The sequence below is a fragment of the Mauremys mutica genome, chromosome 16 (assembly GCF_020497125.1).
Source record: "Mauremys mutica isolate MM-2020 ecotype Southern chromosome 16, ASM2049712v1, whole genome shotgun sequence".
NCBI classification, from domain to species: Eukaryota; Metazoa; Chordata; order Testudines; family Geoemydidae; genus Mauremys; species Mauremys mutica.
Genome location: NC_059087.1, coordinates 6871276 through 6893981, shown reverse-complemented (window position 1 = coordinate 6893981; position 22706 = coordinate 6871276). Strand labels below are relative to the sequence as shown.

General features: G+C 42.2%; 1 protein-coding gene across 2 annotated transcripts in view; it reads left to right on the top strand.

The window, feature by feature from the left end:
- LOC123350998 (MLX interacting protein) overlaps positions 1–22068 on the top strand; it is a 67024-nt gene extending 44956 nt beyond the window's left edge. The window contains exons 7-17 of one of the 2 annotated variants that reach the window (XM_044990032.1): positions 2680–2769; positions 3647–3738; positions 4597–5260; positions 7974–8095; positions 8876–9056; positions 9839–9963; positions 13141–13242; positions 14467–14594; positions 15586–15709; positions 18944–19073; positions 19801–22066. In XM_044990032.1, the coding sequence (XP_044845967.1) occupies positions 2680–2769; positions 3647–3738; positions 4597–5260; positions 7974–8095; positions 8876–9056; positions 9839–9963; positions 13141–13242; positions 14467–14594; positions 15586–15709; positions 18944–19073; positions 19801–19922 (1880 nt within the window). In that variant the 3' untranslated portion in view covers positions 19923–22066. Of the gene's footprint in view, positions 1–2679; positions 2770–3646; positions 3739–4596; positions 5261–7973; positions 8096–8875; positions 9057–9838; positions 9964–13140; positions 13243–14466; positions 14595–15585; positions 15710–18943; positions 19074–19800 lie in introns of both variants that reach the window. The other variant, XM_044990033.1, reaches the window with a different exon arrangement.
- Positions 22069–22706: the final 638 nt, after the last annotated feature.

Sequence of the window (22706 nt, the reverse complement as noted above, 5' to 3'; positions counted from 1 at the left end):
AGTGAGAGGCAAAAAGGCATCCTTTAAAAAGTGGAAGTTAAATCCTAGTGAGGAAAATAGAAAAATGTATAAACACTGGCAAATGAAATGTAAAAATACAATTAGGAATGCCAAAAAGAATTTGAGGAACAGTTAGCCAAAGACTCAAAAAGTAATAGCAAATTTTTCTTTAAGTACATCAGAAGCAGGAAGCCTGCTAAACAACCAGTGGGGCCACTGGACGATCAAGGTGCTAATGGAGCACTCAAGGACGATAAGGCCATTGCGGAAAAACTAAATTAATTCTTTGCATCAGTCTTCACGGCTGGGGATATGTGGACGATTCCCAAACCTGAACCATTCTTTTTAGGTGACAGATCTGAGGAGCTGTCCCAGATTGAGGTATCATTAGAGGAGGTTTTTGGAACAAATTGATAAATTAAACAGCAGTAAGTCACCAGAACCAGATTGTATTCACTCAAGAGTTCTGAAGGAACTCAAATGTGAAATTGCAGAACTACTAACTGTAGTCTGTACCCTGTCATTTAAATCAGCTTCTGTACCAGATGACTTCAGGATAGCTAATGTGATGCCAATTTTTAAAAAGGGTTCCAGAGCTGATCCCGGGAATTACAGGTCCGTAAGCCTGACTTCAGTACCGGGCAAATTGGTTGAAACTATAATAAAGAACAATATTATTAGACATATAGATGAACATAATTTGTTGAGGAAGAGTCAACATGGTTTTAGTAAAGGGAAATCATGCCTCACCAATCTACTAGAATTCTTTGAGGGGGTCAACAAGCATGTGGACCAAGGGGATCCAGTGGAGATAGTGTACTTAGATTTTCAGAAAGCCTTTAACAAGGTCCCTCACCAAAGGCTCTTACACAAAGTAAGCTGCCACGGGACCAGTCCTATTCAACATATTCATAAATGATCTGGAAAAAGGGGTAAACAGTGAGGTGGCAAAATTTGCAGATGATACAAAATTACTAAAGATAGTTAAGACCCAGGCAGATTGCGAAGAGCTACAAAAGGATCTCTCAAAACTGGGTGACTGGGCAACAAAATGGCAGATGAAATTTAATGTTGCTAAATGCAAAGTAATGCACATTGGAAAACATAATCCCAACTGTACATATAAAATGATGGGGTCTAAATTAGCTGTTAACACTCAAGAAAGAGATCTTGGAGTCATTATGGATAGTTCTCTGAAAACATCCACTCAGTGTGCAGTGGCAGTCAAAAAAGCTAACAGAATTCTGGGAATAATTAAGAAAGGGATAGATAATAGGACAGAAAATATCGTGTTTCTTCTATATAAATCCATGGTATGCCCACAACTTGAATACTGTGTGCATCTCAAAAAAGATACATTGGAATTAGAAAAGGATCAGAAAAGGGCAACAGAAATGATTAGGGGTATGGAATGGCTTCCATATGAAAAGAGATTAATAAGACTGGGACTTTTCAGCTTGGAAAAGAGATGGCTAAGGGGAGATATGATTGAGGTCTATAAAATCATGACTGGTGTAGAAAAAGTAGATAAGGAAGTGTTGCTTACTACTTCTCATAACACAAGAACTAGGGGCCACCAAATGAAATTAATAGGCAGCAGGTTTAAAACAAAAGGAAGTATTTCTTCACACAATGCACAGTCAACCTGTGGAACTCCTTGGCAGAAGATGTTGTGAAGGCCAAGACCATAACAGGGTTCAAAAAAGAACTAGATAAATTCATTGTGGATAGGTCCATCAATGGCTATTAGCCAGGATGGGCAGGAATGGTGTCCCTAGCCTAGGGGTGGGCAAATTATGGCCAAGGGGCCGCATCTGGCCCTTCAGACATTTTAATCTGGCCCTCAAGCGCCAACTGGAGAGTGGGGTCTGGGGTTTGCCCCACTCCATGCATGCCAGGTCTCTGTCCGGCTCCCGAAAGCAGCGGCATGTCCCCCCTCCACCTCCTATGCGTAGGGGCAGCCAGGGGGCTCCAAAGACTGCCCCTGCAGCTCCCATTGGCTGGCAGTCGTGGCCAATGGGAGCTGTAGGGGCAGTGCCCACAGACGGGGCAGCATGCAGAGCCTCCTGGCTGTGTCTCTGCATAGGAGTCGGAGAGGGGACATGCCGCTGCTTCCAGGAGCTGCTTGAGGTGAACGCCGCCCGGAGCTTGCATCCCGACCTGCTTCTGCACCCCAACCCCCTGCTCCAACCCAGATCCCCCTTCCACCCTCCGAACCCCTCGGTCCCAGCCTGGAGCACCCTCCTGCATCCCCAACCCCTCATCCCCAGTCCCACCACAGAACCCACACCCCCAGCCAAAGCCCTCACCCCCTCCCGCACCCCAACCCCCATTTTGTGAGCATTCATGGCCCGCCATACAATTTCCATACCCAGATGTGGTCCTAGGGCTAAAAAGTTTGCTCACCCCTGCCCAAGCCTCTGTTTGCCAGAAACTAGGAATGAGCAACAGGGGATGGATCACTTGATGATTGTGTTCTGGTCATTCCCTCTGGGGCACCTGGCCGTTGTTGGAAGACAGGATACTGGGCTAGATAGACCTTTGGTCTGGACCCAATAGGCCATTCTTATGTTCCAGCAAAGTGCCAGGCTTTCTTTAAGCAACCCATATCCACATTGCAGTAAACTGAAGTGGCATGTATCCTGCAAAATTAACCTGTCTCTCTTTTGTATTTTCCAGCACACTTAGGAAATGCTGACATGATTCAGCCAGGACTTATCCCTCTCCAGCCAAATCTAGATTTCATGGATACTTTTGAATCTTTTCAGGGTAAGAATAAGGGGGAAAATGAGTTTACTGTCTTTCTGCTATAGCAGCAATGGGTTTTGAACAGAAAAGTTAACTATGCAAACCAACATATTTATCCTCTTTATACAGCATGAAAATGGAGCCAAAGCTCAAAAGTATTTGAAATCTAATTTTTAAAAAAAAACTGTAGAGAGATCCTCTCACTGTTGCGAGACCAGTTCTTTGCCTGACTGGGTTTTGAAATGCACTTGTAAGAGTCCATGTGTCCTAAGATTAGACTTGGAAGAACACAGCTTTCAGAGAACCTGGTTTACAGAGAAGTGGCTTTTGAAACATTACCCATTGATAGTATGGGAGAACATCAGGTGTCAACGGAGGACCTTACAGGAGAACAATTTCTTCCTAATCCTCACACCCCATTGTTCACATATACAGTCTCTATGGTTTCCCCATTTCTTAGTAACGATTTAATAGCCAAATGCAAAGTCTCATGTTACTGAGACCTCCATTACTTTTTCACTATTTACTCTAGAATAAAGTTTAAAATAGAAAATAGGAGTTTAAGTGGGACTCAAGTGGTGCCTGGACCTTGTGCTGGTCCTCTGCCCAGGGCTGAAATTCATTTAAATCCACTAAATTTGCATGGCATTTTACAAGCGTAGCTGAGAAATAATCCCTTTCCCAAAGAGTTCATAAATCTCAATAAGATAGGCAAACATCTTCGTGTTTGTAAATAAGCAGAGTACATTTTGTGATGATGCAGTTTCCTTGTTTTTTAATTATTTATTCATTTACTTGCTAATTCTCAGTGAGTCTCCCATTACTTAGTGCTATGTAGCAGTGTTCTACCATAATATAGGGAGTAAAACATTTAATATTTGTTTTCACATTCTTTCAGATCTGTTCTCATCCAGTCGCTCTGGCAACTTTTTCTCTTCTGTCCCTGCTGCCAGTTCTGCTATGACAGATACCAGCAGCCATTCGTCCCAGGTAAAGAGGTTTTATGTAGTGAAAATTGCCAGAGCTCAAATTTATAAGTACTGTACAGATCTTCACATACTAATATGTGGTATCAGACAAGCTCATGTAAATAGAATTGAATAAACACTTACAATACTATGTTAATACAGTATATTTTCCTCTGATTTACCAGTAAAAGAAATTATTACAATAACCTAGAAGTAAAAATAACTGGTACATGTACTGTACTTGCACTGTTGTGAATTAAATACCTTTGTCTTCCACCATGTCAGGTTCAGAACAGAATTTTCTTTGTACTTTAAAATATTAATTTTTGAGGAACAGCCTTTACGATATGTAGAGAAAGTGTTTTGTGCTTCGAGTGAAATAATGCTGTCTCTGAATGGAGTTGGACCTTGCTATAACAAATCATATGTATTGGAGGGGGAGGGGTGGGCTAGCAGGTAGAGCAGGGAACTGGGAGACTTAACTGCTGGGTTCTGTTTCCAGCTGTGTCATTGACTAGCTGTGGGACCTGGGTCCAGTCACTTAACCTCTGTGTACCTCAGTTTTCTTATCTGTAAAACAAGGATATTGGTGACTTCCTCCCTCTGAAGAGCTGTGGATCTCAACTCCCTGGAAGATCTTTACCTGAAAGGCACTTACAGGAGAGCCAAGGAGAAATGGGCAAAACTAGAGGTAGTTGTAGTTGTTTAGTTCTTGATGTGGAAGGTGTTGGCTTAGCATAACCAGGAGTGATTCAGATCTAAGCCTCATTCTCCCTTTTCACAATTGAGTGTAAGGAAAGGTTCAGATAAAAGCTTCTGGTGCTGGCCCATCTCAAATGTCAAACATTAATCTATACTATTTTTTTTTCTCTCCTGACAGTCTTCTGTCCTGCCCTCAGGTTCTTTACCCAGCACACTCCCAACAGTGAACCTCAATGAAGGATTGATTGCCTCACCGGTACCTGCTCCTGTCATTCCTGATGTTGGTGCTAACCAGTGCTCCAACATTAGAAGCGAGGGCTCTTTCATCCAGCCATCAGACTTCAATTCCGATTCAACTCTAAGTGGCCAGCAGCCATTTCTTCCGGTGTTCCCAGCTCCAGTGTCTCTGCTGCAGCCCACCGTCCCACCACACCAAGCTGCTTTGCCCACAGTGCCTCTGAATGCCAGCTTGAATTCCCAGCCGTCTGCTTTTACTACTCCAGAAACCCAAAAGTCTGGCCTCTGCAAATCTTCCACTGTTACCCACACGGCTTCTGCCACCCTGACCCACAACCCCTCTGCTACCACCTTCAGCCAGAGCCAGAACCTCATCCTGGCAACGCAGCAGCCAGGGGGAGGAGTGCCTTGTAACCTGACTCTACAGACTGCTGTTGTGCAGGGGCAGCCCCGGCCTCAGCTGCAACCCCACCTGACGTTTGCACTCCCTAAAGCCATTCCCCTGGCGAATGCTGGGACGAGGCCCAAACAGCCACAAAAAATAGTGCATGTTCCAAAGCCTGAAACGGTGTCCTTAGTATTAAAAAATGCCTTCATCACCCCAGGTGAGAGTCACAGGGGTTCCTCTTTGTTCTGCTGGGAGGGAGTAACATGAGGGAGGGGCATAGTTGCTGTTGTAAGTGGAAAATAACATTAACAAAAATATGCTAATCTGCAGCACCCTGGGTGTCACTGGAGGTACCTAGAAATCTTGATGGTGAGGATATTTATAGTTACTAGCACTGCCTTCTCCGAATCCACTTTCCAAATAAACATTCAGGATGATAACAAAAAAAGGCATTTCCCACAGCCCTGAATTTTAATCTGGTTATAAGGGAGGCAGGATGGACCATTGGAGTTTGCATAGGACTGGGAATCAGGAGGTCTTGGATTCTGTTCCTGGCTTTGCCATTGAGTTTTTTGGTTGCCTTTAGCAAGCCATTTCACCCCTCTTTGCTTCAGTGACTCCCTCTGTAACATGAGGATATTTACCTACCTCAGTTGTATACTGAGGTACTCAGGGCTCTCGGAGCACTAGACAGGTGCAGAGTGTTAATTCAGGTATTGGCTTCTTTTCAAAGGGATATACCTGATTAAACGGACCAAACTGTTTGATCAAATGGGGCTGTTCCTCTGTTTCTGTGGCCTTGTCTACACTTGCCGCGGCACATAGGGTACCTGTAGCTACACTCCACATTGAAAAGCAGGCTGTGTCCACACTCACTGCAGTGCGTGGAGCTACATATGGCAGTAAAAGGCTCTGGCAGTGGGGAGCTGCTAGAGCCTTTCCTCTCTGCATCCCCCTTGCCGGAGCCTTTCGCTAAAAATAGAAGTGTGGATGTGGGAGGCACTGCTTGGGTGTGCAGAGAACCATGTAGAGTATATACCCAGGCATGTAGGGCACTCTGCTCTACTCGCCTAAGCTGTGCCTCACTGTCTACATTGCTATTGCTAACTGGGTGTAACGTGTCTGTGGTCTACACACCACTGTAAGTGTAGACCAGCCCCATGAATGTTAATGCTTACGAGCAGGGCCGGTGTAGCGAGGAGGAAGACATTTCAGTGATATGGGACCTTAAGAAATAAAGTTTTAGGATTCGTGTGCCTTTGCCTCAAGATGCCTAGCTTGGGGCTCTGAGAGATTCAGGCAAGCAGTGTCTGTTTTCAGGACCATGTTAACACTCTAAAGGCAGCAGAAGCCACAGACCCCTCAGGATTTGAGCTTGTTTCAGAGGCAGTTTCTGAAATGTCCCTATGTTGGCCCATTTGCTCTGAATGCAAATGATATGGAGAAATATTATTGGTTCACGGTCGCGAGGATGTAACATATAGATTAAAATCTGATAAGAATCTGACTGTGGGTATCTACGACATTTGAGCGTTCAGTCCAACCCATCATCTACTGCAGATGTCTGAGAGCAGCAAGCATGAGCCAAATGAGAGAGCGCTGAACTTCTCATCAGGAACAGCTGCCAAGGGGCTACACAGTCTCCACGATAACACAGAACAGGCAGCACGTTTATTTCTTGGGATTATTGTACACTGCCTTCAGGGATGTGCTAAAATGACCTGGCTGAGGACCCAAGTGACTTAAGTCATCCAAAATACGCTATAGCGCAGGGGTTCTCAACCTTTTTCTTTCCAAGTCTCTCCCGCGCCACCTGCTATAAAAACTCCATGGCCCACCTGTGCCATGACAACTGATTTTCTGCATATAAAAGCCAGGGCACATGTTAGTGGGTAGCAAGCAGGGCAGTTGCCCAGGGCCCCATGCCACAGGGGCCCTTGCAAAGCTACGTTGCTCACACTTTGGCTTTGGGCCCCATGCAGTGGGGTTTTGGCTTTCTGCCCTGGACCCCAGCGAGTCTAATGCTGGTCCTGCTTGACAGACCCCCCTGAAACCTGCTTGTGGCCCACTAGCGGTCCCCAGATCCCTTGTTGAGAACCACTGCTATAGCCAATCCACCAGAAATACACAGCCTGAAGGATTATTGTGAAATGGAAATTACTGAAAAGCAAAAGAGTTTGTGTGTCTGCCCGCCATGGGCATGATGCTGTGGCAGCCCAGAAGAAACCCCCATTAACATCCTCAAGTATGCTGCATCCCAAATCCTAGCACAAAGATGTGTCACTTGAAGTAGCTTGATCCATGGTTAATAGCATTAAGACACTACTGGATGTGTTTCTAAGCCATTCCTATGTGCACCTAATGAATTAAAAAGCAAGAGGCCATGTGCCGTCAACAGCCAAGAAATGCACTACTGACCTAGTGAAATGTGTTCTAGGCCCTTTCTTAGCAAGAGCATATAGCTGCCTTCGTATGCTGGGGCTAAGGTGTGCCCCTATGTTACCCATGGAATTTGCACCTCTGGTTGGACAATTAATGGCTTCGTTGTTAATGGGCTCACCATCAATTCTGTCCCAAATTAGGTTGCAAAGTACACCTGTCACATCCTCAAGGTGCACTTACATCAGTTATAAAACTCACATAAATTAAAACACTTGATCCATAGCCAACTCAGAGATCTGTATGATGTGTGGTATCTGAAGCTGTTATAAGCCCTTTTTGTATCTTGGAGCCACCTAGCAGTGGCAGTTTGTGTTGCAGCTTGATCTTTGAGAGAACTTAGAATAAAGATGATTTGGCGAAGTTGTACAGAAAATACCTGTTTGGTCCCATTTAGTCCATTCTCCCAATCAACACTAGTTTGTTCCCTACATAACATTCTCCAGATCTTTCGTGTCAATAACGATTCTAACTTCAGTTGTATTCTTCAGCTGCCTTTCAGGGACAGTCCAGAGCTGTGATCGTAACCCCAGCACCTTTAAAAAGAGAGAGGATTTTGACTCCGGCCATGTCTCCACCTAGTGTTGTAATTGCACCAGCTGCAATTCCCAGAGTAAGGAAAAGGAAAAAAAATAATCTTTGGACTGGAGTTTGTGTGTTGTTAGAGCCTTAAAGTGTGGTAATACTTCAAAAAGTGACTAGGTATAGATGTCCCCTCATTACTCAACAGATCTGTTGGTGTGTTCAGAGTTATCTGTTAACGTTTGATTTATCTACATTGTGTGGCTGTTAGCACTATATAATCTGCACAGCTTCGGGAAGGTGAACTGGTTTCTTCTGTGGCTTACACGTCAACAGAATTCATAACAGACACCAGTTGCCGTGGGTTTTTTGACTCATAGACTTTCAGTCAAGAATGGACCATCATGATCATCTTGTCTGACTTCCTGCACATTGCATGCCACGGAATCTCACCAGTCCACCCCTGTGATAGGCCCATAAGTGATGATGATGAAAGAGCCAGAAAGAATCCAGCTGGACTTTCCACTTGCCAGTTGAGAAGTTTGTCTTGAGTATGCCAGTGTGTTTGTCCAGTATGTTTGAGTGCATGTGAGACAGAAATGTTAAGTGTACCCTGTGTATAATAAGAGGAAATTGCTTTTTCACTGCTACTAACATATTCTAACATTGTACTGAATTATGAAAACATGTGGAACTCTTGCCAGAAGTCTGACTTTTGTGCCTGATTGTTCATAATATATTAGCACTAGTTTGGGGAGTTCCTGTCATCAGATAGTTATGTACTAATTTAACATTATACACTCCCACTGAAAAACAAGATAATAGAATCCTTTGTATTTTTCTTTCTGTAATATTCCTGTGCTGTTTCTAGGCTCCCGGGGTGATGGAATTCCATAGTAACATTCTGGTTGGTCAAGCACAGCAAGCTCCGAGTAACCAGCAAGTGCAGTCCACAGTCTCGCATCTCTTCTCTCCTAGTGCAGTCCAAGATGTGAAAGGAGAGCAAATCCCTTCCCACAGTACCTGTTCACAAGTTCCTTCACCTACACCTAGTAAGTTAGAGACCTAAACTCTCTGACTCTCCCCCATATGCATCCACCTTTAAGGGGATGTAAAACAGATCTTGGCCAGGTGTGGTTATTGCATATCTTGGGGAATTCTTTGTAGAAATAGCTTGTGAGCCCCATTCCCTACACTTTCAATTGTCTATAATAGTCTTCAGTTCTTGCCCTAAGCTTTTGGTTAGTGTTTCTGTGCACTGTTACGCTGTACTAGTCCACTCCAGAAGTGGTTGCATTTCAGTATTCCATAAAATGCTATAGAGTATGTAATTTAATATAATAAATATAATTCTAATACTTTGCACCACTTCTACAACAGCTTTCATTAGAGGATGTCTAAACACATTCTAGCCTCACACCTTACCAAGGGTTCCCTGCAACAGTAGGAGTCCCTGGCCTCTTCCCTTAGTGCTCTAACTTCCATGGGACAGTAAGAAATTATTTAAATATTTTGCTTCTTGCTTTAGGAACTTGGAGGGTCACAGTGCAAATAGGTCACGGTAGGATAGTCAGTTTAGGTCCTAGAAACCCTACCACACATTTGCCTGAAGTGGAGAGAACATGTCGCCACAAGGCGTTTAGCCATTGCTTGTGAAATATTTGGATTTCCTAGCCATCTGATCATCCTACTAGAACCTAGATATTACAGCATTGGATGCTCTAGAAGTGCAGTCAGTGGCTAGATTAAATGATCTGGGTAGAAACTGCTGCTCAACAGTTCAGTTTGTTATAGAGAGCTATTTTTTTAATGATCTGATGTTTCCTTTTTGAAGGGCGAGATTGTCAGAATTCAGGACAGGCCTCTCCCTGCCCATCCGAACAAAGCCCCAGTCCTCAGTCTCCACAGAATAATTGCTCAGGAAAATCCACAACTGACCCTCAGATGGCTGCATTTAAGGTACATGTTCCATCCTTTGAGTTTTTTCTTCCTTATTTGTCTTTGTAGCGTATCGATTTCCTGATTTAGACTGTAGAGACTAGACTGTAAGTCACTTGATAAATGAGGTTGCATGTGTGGTTGCGGCTTAGCTTGCATTACATTTGTGTTGCTGTATTTCACTTTAAACATTTCATTATGGCTTCAGGCTTTGTAATGGTACTGATCTTGCCCTGCTCAGCAGTGATTTGTTATCCAACATGCACAAGGAGGCTGTACTTCTGTTTCTCATTCTCAACCATGACAGTATTTGATACTGTAGTTCATATAACCCTTATGACAGATCTAGGTTTTAACTGGTAGATCTGTTGTTCAGCTGGTTTTAGCCTTAGACTTCTAAGCCATTCTAGTTTGTCTGTGCACGTAGTTTTCCATCCAGATTATTGCTGTTCTGTTAGGAGCTCTTCTGGCTGCTCAGTTTTGGAGGCTCCTGATCTTCAGTGCTGTTTGTTGGGGTGATTTCACCTGGCTGAGTCTGGTACTTTCTGATAGTCCCTGGCCACTTCCCAGTTTGGTCTTTTCCCAAAGCCCGAAGAAAGTGCAAGACTGAATACACTGGAGCTCAGTGAAGTTTAATGATAATGAAACAGCAGGTCAATTTAGTGGAAACAGAACTCCAGCTGACTTCCTTTCTGTCAAATCTCCTCTCCTTTTACAAACACAGTGATACATATACCACTGGTGGGGTGTTAGCCTTAATGGCCTGGGTGAATTCATATTGAGATAATTTTAGATTAAGACTCTCTGACATTCCCCTCAAAGATTCATTTTGACTTGGTGTCTTCACTCTTCCTGTGCAGAAAGTGGTACTGTTGCTGTGTGCTATTAAAGAGCTGCCATTTTTCCCCAGAGGGGTGGCTGCACTTCACTTGAGGAAGTGTTCCCTACTGTATAAATTGTCTCTATATAGTGGAGGGTGTTCTTCCACACAAAAAAGTCACTGTAGGTGGAGTTTTACTATAATGGGATAGAGCCAGCCTGGTTTAAAAAAAAAAAATCCTCTACAAAGACCTCTCCTTGCCCCCACTAGAGGCCAGATATTTCCTGGCTGGCCTGTCTCTGCTTCTCTCCTTGCAACAGCTGCAGCGTGAGCTGGAGTTGGGAATTTTTCTCACCCTTCATCGATCCATCCAGGGGACAGTGGCATCTTCTCTTCTCCTCATCCTCCTCTGCTCTCCTTAAAATGCAGCAGCCAACACCTAGCTGGTAGGATAACTGCTGCTTTCCAAGAAGATTAGCACAGTGGAATCTGTTGCAGTGAAAGCCCATTGAAATGCACTGAAATCCCTCAGCTGCACAAGGAGTATCATTATAACCAAGTTCACTGTAAGGCTGTGTCGACACTACGGTTTCTAACCTTGATTTTGTAAATGGTGTTACAGTCACCTTATACAGTTACACAGTTCAGTGTCTGCTCGGACAGCCGCTTTTCTGCCGTCACTCCCATTTTGTGCATCTGTATCTACCATGCTATCTAACACATCAGCAAAGGATAGAATTTCTGGAGGGCATGCACATGGAATAGCAGGAGCCGAATATACCCTCCAGGATGTCTTTCCACACAGAGAGCTGGAGGGATGGAGGACTGGCCATACCAGTTGCACATGGATAGGGGTTCCTGTCTGCAGAGCAGAAAGAATGCACTGACCCAGGTACAGAAGAGAGCCAGCCACCCTCCAGTCTAGCCATGGAATGGCAAAACACTGAGCTGCTATGATTACTAAGAGAGTCCTAGCCAAGTGTGCAAGAACAAATGTTTTGAGCCATCCATGTGAATAATCTTACAAGCTCCATTCCAAGTTGTTGTGTGGATTTACTTTGGAGGAAGAGCCACTACAGAAATGCCAGTTGTTAAATCAGACTGCTAGAGGCCTTGGCTGTATCTCTCACACTTGTTGGCCTTCGTAGAATTTGTCCTTGATTATACAAGAAACACAACGAAAGCCACAACAGACCAAAGAAGGCTATCAACTCTGTTTCTTTGTTTAGAAGTAGGCAGCCACTAGATGATGTGGTGTCCTTGGGGAAACAAACATACAGTGAATCAAATTTTGTAGCCGTTTTGACAAAAATATTGGTGACTCTGAGTGTTTTGTATTTTAAATGTTTTAAGTTCCAATATGTTGGTAAGCAATCAAAGGATCAGTGATTGTTATAGGCTGTTTGATGTTTGACCACCTTTAGCCTTCCATTCTTTACTCTTTTTGGAATGTCATCATTCTCGAAACTAAAAGTGATGGTCTTGCTGAGCAAAACTGCTTAGATTACAGTACAGCAGCATGTCCAGTGAGTAGGGCATTGGATTACGAGTCAGGAAATCTAGGTTTTGTTCCAGAATCTGCCACTGACTTGTTGAGTGGACGCCTACATCACACAACCTTGTTCTTCCTCATTTTTCCCCTCTGTAAAAGGAGGCTGATGACAGTTACCCGTCTTCTGTAAAGCACTATAAAAGTGCTAAATCTGATTATCCGAAGAAGTGGGTATTCACCCACGAAAGCTCATGCTGCAAAACGTCTGTTAGTCTATAAGGTGCCACAGGATTCTTTGCTGCTAAATCTGATTAGTCCTTCTTCAGGGTTCTGGTGGAAAAAGATGTTTGACAGCTTTAGAAATGTGTAGTAGCACATAAGCCAAACAATTATTTAAAGCATCCATATGTGCCAAAGGTTGTATCCCAAATGTTAGGGCCCAGTATTAGGTTTCTTTCACACTCCTAAAGTCCACTGATTTCAGTGGGAGTTTTTACTGCGCTAGGAATGGTGGGTCAGGCCCATAATTTGCAGGTAATTTTAAAGGTCTAAGTATGTAAAGAGACACTGTCAGAATTTTAGGGGGTATTTTTAAACATGAAACTTAAAACTAATAGAAGTGTTCATAAAACTAAGAAGAAAACCCTATTAAAGCATTTTTTGTTTGCATTTAATACAGTGGGCACTTCTGAAAGTGTTTAAATTGCCATGTGCAAGTAATTAATATCACTATGATATTTGCAGCATTAGAAAGGTCTGTAGATTCCATGGTAATTTTAATTCAGCAAAAGATAAAATTGTATAGATTTTAATAGCAAAAATGAACATAGGGCAGTGGTGAAGAAACCAGCATAGACTGATGAGTTAATTTTATTTATTTATGTAGAATCGAAGGATGAAGCATATTTCAGCAGAACAAAAAAGAAGATTTAATATCAAGATTGGCTTTAGCACCCTGAACAGCTTGGTATCAGCTAACTCTAAGTCAGTAAGTTGTCCATGAGTGCTGTGCATTTTTAATCTGAAGAGAAGTTATAGAAACCATCACTCGTTTTGAAAAGGGTTGTTAATAAACCCAAACATCACTTGTTTCACTGGAGAATGTGAAGTACACATCAAAGTGAAGTTACTTGACACATCTGTGACATAAGAGTTTAGGTGAGGATTCCCAGGATGGGTAGAAGAGAATCTGTTGCTACTGGCCAGGTAGCTGAGTGCGCGCCAGCTCTTGTTCTCTTAACTTTACCACTGGTACCAGTCTCAAAATTGCAGGGGGTCCTGTTTGAGGATGAGCTTCAGTTTTGGAACCGAGGAGGAAAGAACGGAAACTGGGCAGTGCAGTCCTCTTTCTGGAGCCTCAGTAACAGAGACTTGATCATAGATACAGCATTGGTAATGCTTCAAAATATGGTTCCTTTCCTCAACCATTTCCAGAGTATTTTACAAACATTCCTTAATCCTTACAACATCGCTCTGAGGCAGGTCTTGTACAAATTTGACAGATAGGTAAACTGTAGCACAGAAAGATTGTGACCTGCTTAAAGCCCAGGGTGGATTGATCTGAGTCAAAGTGAGGGGGGCTCACTGATGCAACATCTTATTTTATTTATTGAAATGATTTTAATGGATTATAATAAATGTAGGCCTTATTTATTTCTGTCCTGTCAAAAGTGCACACAGAGGCAGATCCTAGAATAGAACTCAGTAATGCTGTTTGGCCCCTTTAATAACCACTAGACCACACTCCCATCTGTTTAATGATAATGAGACCGCCAAACCCTATAGAATCAAATGTTCTGAATTATCTCCTTAACATACAACTTTTAGTAACGTGAAACCATCAGAGAAGACATCACACCCCTCATAAAAAGTTCTGAATACTTGTTAAGGGGTTAAAGTGATTAACGAACAGTTTAAACACTTCCATTGAGAAAGTAGTCAAAATCCAATTTGGGAAATAGAGGGCATGTTGCACACACATGCATCTTTCACTATACCAGTGCTAATAAGGGTCAGGATAAATACCTAATTGGTTAATTGCTCTTCCGTAGCACTTTTCATCTGCCAATCCCAAAGTGCCTTACCGGGGTGGATAAGGAATGTGATAAAGGGGCAGAAATGCTTCTGTAGGTGCTATATTTGGTTTGGGGCAAACTCTGAGTCTGTATAGCTCAACTCCAGAAAGTCAACTTTGTGTTCGTCTTTGGTACAGATCAGCCATGCAATCACGCTCCAGAAGACTGTGGAATATATCACTAAACTACAGCAGGAGAGAATGCAGTCACAAGAGGAAACTAGGCGCCTCCGGGAGGAGATCGAGGAGCTAAACGCTACCATCATGTGAGGTTTTGAGGGGAATTGTTACCTTTTTTCCATAATGAGAAAAAAATCAGTGGATCCCAATGAAAAAGCAAAGTCATAATAGGATGGGCATCAGTAGGCTTCTGTGTTGACCTTCAGTGGGCTCTGAGTATTGGTGTATACGGTGGTAACACCAAAAATGGCCCACTTCTGAGAAGTGGTCAGGGGGCATTGTGTTCAAAGCTGTATTGTACCGTTGATCAGAAATCATGTCCCTTAAAGTCGTTTAGGTGCAACTGTCCTTTTGTATGTAATCTTTCATTATTGGAAGAAATAAAGTCCAGTGAATAGAGCACAGGATTGAGAGTCAGGGTGCAGGGATCTCTTCCTGGCTTTGCGACTGACTTCCCACGTGACCTTGGGCAAGTCACTTTAACAGCTCTGTGCCTCAGTTTCCCCACCTTTACAATGGAAGGTAACTATCATTACCTCATTTTAAAGCATTTTGTGGTCTGTAGTGCTTTTCAGCCACAGACTTGTTAAGTGTTCTGTTATGTAATTAGGGTTTTGGGAAAGCAATCAGTTATATTTGTAGGAGTTGATAAAATCTATTCAGTTGATTTTAAATTCATCCTTTAATTTGGGCTGTGTTCTAAAATCATGGGAATTTGAAGAAAATATTAGTGTTTGTTTTTATTCCTTTCTAAGTGGGCCCTGAAAATTACATTGTTAGATGTTTTACTTTGCTTTTAGCTCTATTATTTGTAATAATAAAAGCTTAGGAGCTTGAAAATTCTCTTTGCTAAATGCATATATACAAAGCTGATAGGAAAAGAGTGTTACACAATACACATTAATGAGTCATGAAATGAATGAGGTTTGTCCTCTTCATTTTAGTGGATTACCTCCTAATAGGCGGCATCAGTCCCATGGTACTGGTGTTTGGTGCTTGTCCTGTATTAGTGTTTGGTTTGGAAGAGAAATATCTCCTTTCTGGAAAGAGGTTTTGAGCTCTGGCCTTTTTCTTCAGTTCTTGTCAACAGCAGCTCCCTGCTACCGGGGTTCCCATAACCCGACAGAGATTTGATCACATGCGGAGTATGTTTGATGAGTATGTGAGAAACAGGACCCTCCAGAACTGGAAGTTTTGGATTGTATCCTTTCACTGTGCTACTGTACATTGAATTTATATCAAAAAAGCTCTAAATCCGTAGAGGCTTGTGACTGGAGAATAGGACTGGGAGTCAGGAACACTGGGTTCTAATCCCAGCTCTGCCAATAACTGATGCTGTGACTTTTAGCCAGTCATTTAAGTAATTCTGTTCCTCCATTTTCTCATTTGTAAAATGCAAATAATATTTCCCTGCTTCACAGGGTATTGTGAGGTATAAATCCATTAATGTTGGTAAAGCTCTTCGAGAGGTTTGGAAGGAAGGTGCTGTAGGATTGCAAAGTATTATTACTATTCGTTATTATGGCTTAAAAACTGTTAAAATTTAGTGAATACTGTCCCTGAGGTATAGCTCGTCTGTTCATTTTTTAGAAAGGACCACCGTCAAGATAAGTGGTATGTAAATAATCGATTCCTTACTGATAACTACTGAGATTATTAAAATTTAATTTTAATACAATCACATGTGCTTTTCACTGTTAATGTGGTTTTCTTTTTGCCCTTCACTTGTACTGTACAGTGAACCAGACTGGTTTCTCTTCATGTTTCGCCTGCACTGACCGCTGTGTTGAGTTGCAGACGCTTTAAGAGAAAACTAAGATATTATTTTTGTTCATATTCACCAGTATTTAATGGAACCACAATGTTGGGCCTGAACAACTGGACTCTGTCCCTTAGTCAGATTGTGCAACACTTTTAGGAAAGTATCAGAGGGGTAGCCGTGTTAGTCTGGATCTGTAAAAGTAGCAAAGAGTCTTGTGGCACCTTATAGACTAACAGACATTTTGGAGCATGAGCTTTCGTGGGTGAATACCCACTTCGTCGGATGCATGTAGTGGAAATCTCCAGGGGCAGGTATATATAAGCAAGCAAGAGGCAGGCTAGAGGTAACGAGGTTAGTTCAATCAGGGAGAATGAGGCCCTCTTCTAGCAGAGAATGAGACCTCCCTTGGTTTTCACACCTCAGCTGCTAGAAGAGGGCCTCATTCTCCCTGATTGAACTAACCTCGTTATCTCTAGCTTGCCTCTTGCTTGCTTATATATACCTGCCCCTGGAGATTTCCACTACATGCATCCGACGAAGTGGGTATTCACCCACGAAAGCTCATGCTCCAAAACGTCTGTTAGTCTATAAGGTGCCACAAGACTCTTTGCTACTTTTAGGAAAGGCTTCCATGTGCTATGCAGCAAGTTTGACCTAACATCTGTGGGAAAAGCCCAAGGATTTTGCAGCATTCTGTAGTACCTCACACTGGAGCAGATTCAGAGAAAGTAGAAAAAGAGTGGCCTGCAATTGATTTAACTGTGAAAATTATTGATCAGCTAAGGACAATATCCCATTTATTGCTTAATTGGATAGTATATTTTACACTCCTCCAAAATGTTCAACTCCTGCAGAATCTGGTTTTAAAAAGGCTTAAGAGAATTATAGAAGTTGTCAGGGAGGAAGCTGGGAATTTTGGCAGCTCGGTAGGAGGCAATTGGAACTTTTGGCACTCAGGAAGATGTGGGAGGCAATTTGGGATAGTTGGATATTTCTCCTAAATGATCATCAGTAAAATGGTTGTTGGGATCTAAATTGGCATCATGAGGTTTCAGAGTTAATGCCTCACTGAGATGAACTGGGCAGTTTATGCTTATCAGAGCTATTGTTTTAGGCAGTTTGCAGCAGGGACCTTGGAGGGAGTGAATAATACTGTCAGCAAACCACCTCTCATAGCAGGCTATGCCTCCAAGTACCTTTTTAGCAATTGGGTGTAATTCTCAGGACACACTGACATTTTCCAGAATACTGTCCAGTGAAAGCTTAGGAGGCTATCTGTGCCCGTAGTCAGCAGTTGTGATGACTAACGAAACTTTTCACCAGGGTGAAATGACTGTAAAGCAGTGAAGGAGGTTCATACATAAATCTGAAAATCCCGTAAGAGTTTCTGCTACGTAAAGGAGGGGGATGAGTAAGCTGATCTTGGGCTGGTAAAGATAGCTGAAGAATAGCCTGTTACATTACCTTTCCAGTCATTTTACACGGGGGGATAAGCACAGGCAGTCCCTTTAAACATAACAGGAAATAATTAGATTGATCTTGGCCATTAGTATTGGAGGGTACCCAGGAGCATATTACAGTGTTGAGTCTTGTTTATACCATATTTCCACGCTTTGATGGAATTGGAAATTTTTTTTTTACTGTTATCAGAAGATCTAAAGATTGTGGTAGATTCTCAGGGCCACTGATCATAGAACTGAACTATCTTTAAAGCCCTGGATACGTTCCGTGGGTACATATTTCACAAGCTGGTTTGATTTTAAGTTTTGATTTAGTTGGGGGCGGGTTGTTTTTATTCTAGAATTATTCAAACATCATCATAACAAATTGCTTTGTAGGTCAAGCTTAGTGACAATTTCAGCTGCGATATAGGACACCCTGATTTGATATCTGCTCCCAGTCCCTGCTACATGGGGCAGCAGAGGCTAAGTGTGCTCTGAAGGATGCAGCCTTCTGCTAGCAGGAGGGAATGATCAGATGTTGCTCAGTATCTTTCAGCCCATTACAATTTGAGAATCCTGTCCAGTCCTCCTTTTCTAGTAGGGTTGTAGCCATCACAGTGTCCATCCTTCAGGGTAGAGGAGTTAAGTGGGGGAATCCCTAAAGCTTGGGAAACCAAAAAAAGTAGCTGCATGTCCATAGCTTGCTGCTGTTAGCACTGGTTGCCAAAGGATTCTGATCAGCAGAGCTGTCCCCAAGAGGGATGTCCCACGGTTTCATAGGCTGTGTCTAAGGCTAGCTGCATCTTTTTATAACAACAGTATAATAAAAAGGAGGGACACAAACTATTAGGACTAGAAACATTTTTCATTATTTCTTTTAAATGTTCCTTTCTATTATTTGCAACCCAGATTCTACAGCATAATGCTAGTGCATGGGGACCAAGCATTGAAAGTGACTGTAAATAGATCAGTCTAATTTCACTGTTCATCCAGAATGAATTACTAAAAGTAGACAAACAACATAGCTGAAGAGCACTGACGTTCAATTTTATTTTATTTTAATATCCCAGGTAGAAATGTTTCTTTAAATGTTAGTGTCCCTTTCCTGGTTGAAGTCCATTTAAATGCCTTCTCTTTTCCACTTGCATTGAACTATTGATGGTTTTTGGTTTTTTTTATTAAGATGCACCGTGCTCCTCTTTTTTTCCCCTTAACCTTCAATGATTTGCAGTTTAGTATTATCATTAAGCCATTGTTTGAGACCTTCAATAGAATGGTGTCTACGACCAGTTTAGAGGACCTGAACCAGACTGCAATGGCTTGGCTGGATGAGCATTGTTCGCTCCGTGTTCTGAGGCCAAGTAAGTAGAGTTCTAACTGGTGGTAATTTAATACTATAATAATTGTTACCATACAGTTTCCCTTGGAAATTCAGCATGGGATAGGGAAGGAAGGCATGATATAGGATGTGAATTTTCAACCCTCTTGCATTGTTGCAATGGAAAATTAAGAACTGTTGTTGCCAGTGAAATTCATTTTGAGCATTTCTTGCGTGTTAGCACTGAGGAGAAAAAATAATTTAAGTTTTATTTGTAGAGACCAGAAACTAAATATAGATTCAAGACACAACATTTTAATCCAGATTTCAAACACTCTTGAGATGGGTTAGGGGTCAGGAAAGTGGTTTGTCTTGTTATGAAGATGTTTGAATCTGTGCTTAGCTTTCAAATGCCCATGAAGTTTGGGGGTGATCGAATCTGATGCCTGTTTCTCAATCCACCTCCATTATGAAGCAGGAAGTTCATATCTGTTGTTAATACTGCGAAATAATACTGTCTCTATTGGAACAAGTTGGGATTTTGTTGAATAGTGCAGTCAAAATACTAGATCTCCACTCTGTAAACATTGCACTTCAATGTCTTTGATGTTGCATTGTTGAGGCTCCGTGTGTACTGTAAGAATATCTGTGTATCTGTACATTGCATAATAGATCATTCATCCCTGCTGTAACTTCACTGTGTACTACGTGAATTTGTTTGCAATCAGACTAATTGTTCTCCTTGATTCTTTTCTGGCCCTTTATTCCAGTGGTACTGAACACCCTTCGGCATCTCAGTATAACCACCTCGATTCTGTCAGATCCATCACACCTGCCAGAGCAAGCCACTGAGGCAGTTTGTAAGATCAACAAAACAGCTGGAGAAACCTAACAACCACAAATGATGAGTTGCCTAAACAAGACGTGAAGAAAGTCCCAGCCTCACAGACTTGTCTCCTTACAGTTGGTGCACTTTAGAAAGGATTCTCTCTATCATGTAGGACATTGTTCAGGGCATTTTGCCTCTGGCTCCTGAACATGTAGAGATTCAATGCAACATTGTCTAATATTTGGCTTCTTCTTCAGTACCTGTTAGATTCAGTTAAGTGAGAATGCCAACCTCAGATACATAAGTAGGCTATAGTCCTGCATTCAGCAATAAAAAATCTCCATCAATGAAGCATGAATAAATACACAGGGAACATCTTTGCATAAAATGACTTCAAGTACTAAACAAGGTGTAAATTCGCTACACCTAGGAACAATTTGTTAAAGGGAAATGCACGTTTGATTTCATGAAAGGTAATGTGCTTTTTCATTTTATTACCTGGTGTTCAATTTCTTTGTTATTTTATTTGAACAGTAAAAGTTGATAAAAAGAATGATCAACATATTAATAACCAAAGGAGAAAAAAGTTAATCAAAGATACAAAATTGTGGTAAAATACTAGAATTAAAATCTCAGGTTGTGTATGTATCTTTATTCTAGTTCAGTATATTATTTGTATGTGATCATTTGGAGGGCATGCTTTATTTCCTAGCAAATAAAGTAGCAGATGTTTTCGTAGAACTTTTTTTCCTGATTTAGTCATTACAAGTGAGTAGCAGGACAGTTTGGCAAGTTCAAGAGAACAGTTTATCTTTAATTTGTGTGAACTCTTTACTTGTAAATCTAGACATGAATTTCCATACAGGCTTAAACTGTAAACTATTTTTTCTTACATGCTGCAGAGTTGAACTCTCCATCATAACATGTGTGCACAGATGATGCTCTAATGCTTTAGAGACAGAAACTTGAGTTTGTAATGCTAGGAAATAGGCATTTATGTTGTCACAGAAATTAGATCAATCCACATGTACTCATAAGCTATCCCTCACTCCTGTGTCTTCTTTGCCTATTTCCCCTGCTTCAATGTCCTAAATCCTAAACCCGAAAGATTTAGGTCACGGTTGTCAATCTTTAAGAGGCTTGCGTCCAACATAAAACTTAGACTGCAGCTTGTTTGATATTGGAAACATGACGTAATTCAACGTGACTGTCACAGTAAGTGTCTGACATAACTATAGATGGGCCTGAGCCTCACTGTCCCCTAGCAATGTGCTCATCACCATAGCGCTAGCAACCTCTGGCCAAGAGTAGCTCATGTAGATTGTTCCTGTCCACATTAGGATTAATCTGTGTGGGGTAGGGTGTATGTATGTGCCATTGGCGAATTAGGAAGAGTATGGGCATAAACATGGAGACTCTTGACCCATGAGTTGTAGGCCTTCTCTTGTAATGCCTTCTCCACAGCTCTTGTCATGGAGGGTCTTCAAAACTGACTTTCTTTGGTTGGAGCAAAGCTGGAGCAGAAAACGTATGCTTTGAGCCCTCCCAGCTTTGGGGTTTGTTCCTTGCCAGTGCCTTTGCACAGCACCTTGCTCCCCAGTGTTGTTCTCAGCCTGTGTGCTGGGGACAGGGTTTGGCTTGTGGATAACAAGTTACTCTGCTGCATCTCTGTAATGAAGTCTACTAAAAACATGATCCTTTATAGCTAACTCCCTGGACCTTAAAGTAGAGGCGCTATGTAAAGCTCAAGTCTTCTGTTGAGGTTCTGATGCTGCACTCATCACTCTGGTATCTGAGCTCCTGCTTTTCAATGCACTGTGAAAAACTAAATGATGTGTTGCCTACCTACTGGCATATAACCACCGAAGCGGGGAGCTGTACTGTGCACAGCTAGGGAAATGCCTAGCGGTGTCTGCTTTCACAGTGATGGTAACTCCAATAATGTGATTACACGTCTGAGCGCTTTTGTTTGTTTTGTGTTCCACTCCATGAATTAACGTTATCTGCAAAAGAAGTGAGCCTTCAGGCCATTGACAGTATTTTGTATCTGGTTCAAAATTTGAGGTCCCAGGAGTTTACCAAACTCTCAGGTCAGTTTTCATGATAAAAAATAATTATTATTATTATTAAACTCCGCCAGGGCCGGCTCCAGGGTTTTTGCCGCCCCAAGCAGCAAAAAAAAGTCGCGATCAGCTCTACTGCCGCTTCAGTCTTCGGCGGCAATTCGGCGGCTGGTCCTTCACTCTGAGGGGGAGTGAGAGACTTGCCGCCGAAGAGCCGGACGTGCCACCCCTTCCCCTTGGCCATCCCAAGCACCTGATTGCTGGGCTGGTGCCTGGAGTCGGCCCTGAACTCAGCACAACTTATTAATAACCCTGACAATTCCACAACTTTCTAGAGAGAATTTATTAGGAACCATGTTAACAATCCAGGTAAAACCACCTGATCTCTTCCCTTGGTACCTTTCCTTCCAGTTTCAAAAACAAGCTGCATTGAGATGGGCAGCTCTAGTACACTGACAGTGTTTAGCTAGAGAGCAGACTGAAAATAATTTGATATTACACATTCTAAAGTATTTTCAGGGATTTTACATTAGGAAGCAACTCTTCACTTTCTCTGCTGTATAACTTTCCATTTGGAGGGTCAAGCTTTCAAAAGCTACCTATGAAACAAACTGCAGGATTTCCCTGTCCTGAGTTTTTGCATTCTCAACTTTTCACAGCTGAGTTTTTGCACATGCCGAACATCAGTTGTGGTGGAAATGGCATTTGTGCATGCAAATCAAGAGACATTTTGCTACCCATTTATATACCTAAACTTTACACACACCTCTGAGATTTTTGCAGC